At 27.5% G+C, this 6,000-nt stretch overlaps 1 protein-coding gene across 1 annotated transcript in view; it reads right to left on the bottom strand.

The window, feature by feature from the left end:
* LOC111642547 (DBH-like monooxygenase protein 1 homolog) overlaps positions 1-5,223 on the bottom strand; it is a 10,571-nt gene extending 5,348 nt beyond the window's left edge. Inside the window, exons 1-2 of the mRNA XM_023388894.1 lie at positions 4,921-5,223; positions 303-449 (exon numbers count right to left, since the gene is read on the bottom strand). Of these exons, the coding sequence (XP_023244662.1) occupies positions 303-449; positions 4,921-5,190 (417 nt within the window). The 5' untranslated portion in view covers positions 5,191-5,223. The remainder of the gene's footprint in view (positions 1-302; positions 450-4,920) is intronic.
* Between the last annotated feature and the right edge of the window lie 777 nt (positions 5,224-6,000).

Genomic DNA, 6,000 nt, shown 5'->3' with positions numbered 1-6,000 from the left:
GATCTAAATAATAAAAAATTAATAAATATTTCTGTAGTATAAATCAACTTAATTTGATGCAAGATACACAAAAAATGAAGTTTTCGACTGAAGTGAACAACAAAAACTTTACTAGCAACTTTATTATTCAAAACTTTATATATAAATATATAAAAACCTGTAATAATTTTCTATAATTTATGTCAATAAAAATAACAAATCTGTTAAGCTTAATTAAACTACTAAGTAAGTTGTAAATTTATTGATTACTGTGTCAATCTGGAAAATATAGATATAATTTATAGAAGGAATAAATTACTTACATTAATTGGGTAATCTCTAATGTCACAAGTTTCCAATTTTCTTTTAAATATCAATAACGTATGAGTATCATTTTCTCGACCTTCCAATAATTCCCAGTCTTGTTCTGGATCAATTTTTGGTAGCGAATTGCTGTCTGCATAACAATCCTATATTAAAATTAATATTAATTAATTACAAAAATTAAACAATTATTTACTTTTATATATTCGTGTAAAATTAATAGACTTCTTCGAATGGTCTCATGTATTATGTATTTAGCTCTCGGCTTTGAAAACAAAGAAAAAAATCTTTATCACAAGCAATAAAGTTTTATAATGGTCTCTGAAATCTTTATTTTTGACAGTTTTTTTGTCGTCATTAAATTGGTTTAAGTAACGACAACCACTTTTTTTAGGTAGTAAGTGTTAATTTTTATAGAAAAGTAGTCTAAAATTACTGTAATGACGTGCCGATCAGCGAGAACATATTAATGACATCCAAAAATGATTGGAGTTGTTTCGTATTATGCATTTTAATGGAGATATGGTCATGCTCCGTTAGTTGCACCTGCTGTAACACCTGGATAGACAAAGGGAAAAAAACGAAAAACTGAGCAGTCTGCTTCATTTATTACAAGCTGTCAGACGAGCCATTATGCACATTAACCTATATAAGAATTTTTATAAATGAAACTAACTATCATTTCTTAACCTTCATATGATGATGCACAGTAAAATGTAAACAATTATAGTTATTGAACTCCGAGCACCTAAGTATGTGATTCATTAATTACTTTATTTAAATCTTGCGTAAGACAATATGTGCTTTATAAATTTATCCATAGTCATTATGTATATTAAATTAATAAAAATGAATGTTAAAATACTGTGTACAACAAGTAGAAATTATTCATATACGAGTATTTAATAAATTCTCGTATATGAATGCGAAATAAGCAAAAAGTTTCAATTCTAGTTATCAAAATTTCTATTCTTTGTTATAAATTATAAATCTGTGTGTATTTAAAATTATATTAGATGAATAAGTAAAAGTTTAAATAAACTATTTCTTAAAAATTCTTGTAAAATATTTCAAGAAATCATTAATTAAAAACTTTGTGTAACAAATTGTCTTATGACGAAATATTAATATAATTATAAAGATGATCGTTCTGTTTTTATACGTACGACCAGAAAAACATTTTTATAAAATATTATTAAATTAATTTATATTTAATTAACTATACTTTTTTTAAATAAGTAACTTTCAGATAAATATAACTTATTACACAATTTCTTGTAAGGGACCATTCATTAATTACGTGTACAGTTTACAGGAATCACGAAAAGTGCATCATTGTACACGATGGGGAGAGTGTCTTGGCATTATCTGTCTATGTGGACTTTTTTAGTATTAGTGGCATAATACAAATTTGTTCTTCTAAGTGTACTTAATAGTTATGTGAATAAATAAAATACAGTAAAACTTCTCTAACTCAAAGCTCCAAGGGTCAGGAAAACTTCAAGTTACAGACGATTCGAGTTAGAGAACAATAGAGTGAAAAATGTCGATTTTTCCTGTATTTTTACTTCTCTTGCATTATACAGTATAAAAAATCTTTAAGTTTTTTTTTCTTTTTGTTTTAAACAGCCGTGTAACGTCGTCCAACGTAACTAATGGGATCGAACAGTTTTGCAGGTACATCGGTTGAGATAAAGCGAGAGGACCTCTCTCTTTGGACTGGAACGTAATCTGTAAATAGGTTGGAGAGTAGATACAACTAATTGTTTGAAAATTTAATGGAAATCTGATAATTAGGATCGCTTTGTATAGTAATTTTTAATTCTATTCCATTACTATAGTTATTATTAATATTTAAACCAGAATTACATTTTAAAAATTTTACATACAAAATTATTTTACATGTAGACTATATATTTTTTTCATGAGATCAATAAAAACATAAACTTTAGCTTTGTGTAGACTTAAAATTTTCCCAAAAACTTGAAAAATCTAATAATATAATAAATATCTTACGCTTGTCGGTACACCTTTAGTTATATTTTATAATTGTGAAATTAAAGTGAGTGCTGTATTAATCAATAGCAAAATATTTGGATAGCGAGAAAAATATTTTGGTGTCAGAGTGACTTATTTTCCTAATAATTTTTCAAATTTTTTCAAACAAACTTAATACTGTACTTCAGATGAAAAGAAGAAACTTTTCCTTCATGGAAACTTTTTACATCAAATTCATAACTTTCTATTTGATTACAGTCGTTGCTCATTGAGCTCAACATTTTATCTTTGAAAACTTTTAGATTTTTTAATTGAAAAATCTTGGTGGCAATCAGTTTAGCTCTATTATTTTTTATATCATTTGATAAATCTTAATATAATGTACTGCATTTTTGCAGTATGTTTTAGTTAATTTTAAGCTGGGCCATAACATCGGAAATAATTAATTCTCTTGGACGCAAATGAATTGAGACTCAAAAATTATTATTATAAATTAGTTCTTAATTGTTAAAATTCAACAAATCGTCCTAAGAAAAATTTGAATTCGAATGTGATGGTTATAGAAATATTGCTGGGCTTTATTTAAATGACTTGTTTCATAAATCATTTAAATAAACCCCAATGATATCAGCTTGCCGTACATTCTACATCGTCGGAATTTCTGGTTATTCATTTCTGAAATGAGAAAAAAAAATATAAAATAAATCACAAAGAAAATAAATCATTTGACCAGATGGAAGCGTTTATGTCTGATCCTGTTTTCGCTCTGATCGACTTGTTGTCATAGAAGTTAAAAGTTTATATTTCAGATACGAGACAATAGAAAAAATTATTAGGAGACGACACAATCAATATAAAAAAAAAATGTCGTAATAAAATAAATTTCATAGTTCGATAGACCTTGCATAGTTTTAACTAAAAAATTAATTATTTTTATTTCTTCTCCTACCATTTTTGACATGTATAACTAGTTTTATAGTAAGCAATAAACGATTTTATTAAATATTTAAGCTTAAATTTAGCCTATTTAATAAGAAATGATTCAAATTACTTTCGAATTATTTTTTAAAATTATTAAAATACCGAAAGACGTTTAAAATCAAAAGTTCGTTCAGCGAATAACTTAGCTGAAAAACTAGTTTTAACTCAATGCACCGCTCAAGATTACAGTTGTATGAAAATAACAAAAACATTAACAAATAAAGGTTTTCTAAAGCTTTACGGATGAGGTAATCGAGTCCACACGTGCTACAAAGGCTGAAATACTGTTTGTCATCCATTAACAGTTCAAGGTTAAACAAAGTTGTGTTAAATCCGCACATAATGACTGATAACCTTTGTCGGATTTTTCTTGAAAAAATAAAATAATTTACATAATTTTAAATTCAAACAATGCTCCTAAGCATAAACGTAAATAGAATATTAATATTATAATTTGACTTACAAAACAATTTTTTTAATATTACTCCCCATTTTTATAGCTTGATATTTATCTAATTTTAACTTAATTATGAATCGCTTCTATCTTATGAGAGAAGGTTATGCAACTTAATTAAAGTGTAATTTATATATTTTTAGTAAAGTTTTCTTTTTATTATTTTCTATAAATCTCTCCATTTGTTTTAAATTACTAGACTAATTGTTATCTCCAATCCTGTACTGATCCCCATTTTACCTGATAGTCCGAATTTACTGAAGCGGAAGTAAGCAGTTTAGCAATTTCCGGCTGGGTGTTAGTACTTTCTCACGAAATTCAGAAGTTAGGAAAAGTTAAATTATATATTATTTTGCTATCCATCATACACAATCTGCTTTTCATTATAAATTTCAATTTCTTATGCCAAATAAATTTAATTTAGTATAAAATTTTTAGATTAATTTATATAGAATTAAGTTAAGTGTTCATTTACTATCTCATTAGTTGCTAAATTAGGAAATCCAAATGTTTAATAGTTTAAATATATTTTATATAAATTATTGCTCATGTATTCTTGATATTTTGGCATTCTTAATTGGCAATTCTTATGAATTTCATACGCTTGTTTTACATAAAAATAAATATTTATATAAATTAATAATTAGATTGTACACTTTCGAAGTATGTATTATATTCAATTTAATATTTTATAGAAGTTTTTTAAATAAAGTATCACTAATAATGACATGATTTAATAAATCAGAAAATGAAAAAAGTCAATTTTAATATTAGATTCTTAATTTTTAATTAATATTGAGTATATTTTTTTAAACTGGAAGACAGGTATAGCTTATATAATCTGCACAAAGCCTTCATTTGAATAAAAAATATACTTTTAAATATNCTTTTAAATACGATTATTATTGTTAAATGTCTACTTTGGACTTTATTTATTAATAGGACTTAAACTGGTGGTGAAAGATTGACACAGCAATTAGAGTTAGTTCAGAAAAAACAAAATTTCTTTATTGTATCACCTGTTGTAATAGTTTCTGTACACTTATCACTTGTGTTTCGGGCTAGCATGCCCCTCATCAGCAGTACTACTACCATAAACTAAAAGTAACAATAAATAAAATAAGATATTCTATAATTTAAAATCTATTTACATAGCCATAAAAATATAATTTTAAAAAACTTACTGAAAAATAAGCTTCACCACTTTGCACCCAACCGATGACGATATCACTACCTTGCATTCCACCATTAGGAGATAATCCGAATCCGACATATCCCGTGGTAGCAACAACAGTTTTAAATGTAATTTCGTCGTCATCTGTTTTCCAATAAACATGAAATCGACCGTCTCTGTCTAACTGAGCGTAATTTGTCCATTGGTAATGATCTTCTTGAGAGTAGCATAGCGTTATCCATAATATCATAAATCCGTGTAACTGGTGGTAAAGCATCATCTTCTGTCAGCTGCGGTACGAAGCTACCAGTTACCAAATCTTGTCACCGGAGAGTCACATGACAGGATATGACGCAGCGGACGGGTAAAGTGCCGTTCCGGTAAAGTTGATCCCAGACGAGTCAGACAAACCTGGCCACCTGTTTCCGGCTTTTGTGGCCTTTCAAGACATTCGAAGAGGTCTTTTATATCAGAGTGTCAGTATAACGAGGTATTAGAAAAAGTGAAAGCTTTGACCTTTCACTTTGTATCAACTAAGAGAAGTGAGGTTTTAGAATTGTTTCACTATCTATCACAAATTAACTCTTTGTGGTTGTTTATCCTAATTCATCTCAGATACATTCAACAGCTACAATATAGGAATTTTCAGTATAATCGTTCTTTCAGAAATTATGTCATGCGTTTAAAATAAGAAAGGCACACCCTCTTCCACAGATTGACTGCCTACTTAAACGATCCATTGCTATAACCTTCAACCCTTCTCTCCACCCTTTCATTCCAATCTTTACTTACCATCAGTCTGTACACTGTACTTATATTTTAATTTTCTTCGCAGACCCTATTGTTATAATGTACTTCTTTCAACATCAGGAATGATTAGCCGTTCGGAAAGAATAGATTTATAAAAATATTTTTAAGCTAGAAATCTCTGAATAATAATATTTTATTGGCCACTTTTAAGGCTGCATCTCAACAGAATAATGTATGTCATATCAGTGGAGGGAATTATTATCTAAAAATAGTATTATGTATATAATGTGGCCCGTAAAACCTACGAATTCTTTTAAATAAGCATCTATTCTTAGAAATC

This window comes from Centruroides sculpturatus, unplaced genomic scaffold, assembly GCF_000671375.1.
Source record: "Centruroides sculpturatus isolate CEXI.00-Female unplaced genomic scaffold, Cexi_2.0 scaffold1634, whole genome shotgun sequence".
Lineage (NCBI taxonomy): Eukaryota > Metazoa > Arthropoda > Arachnida > Scorpiones > Buthidae > Centruroides > Centruroides sculpturatus.
This window is presented reverse-complemented; position numbering and strand designations above follow the sequence as displayed.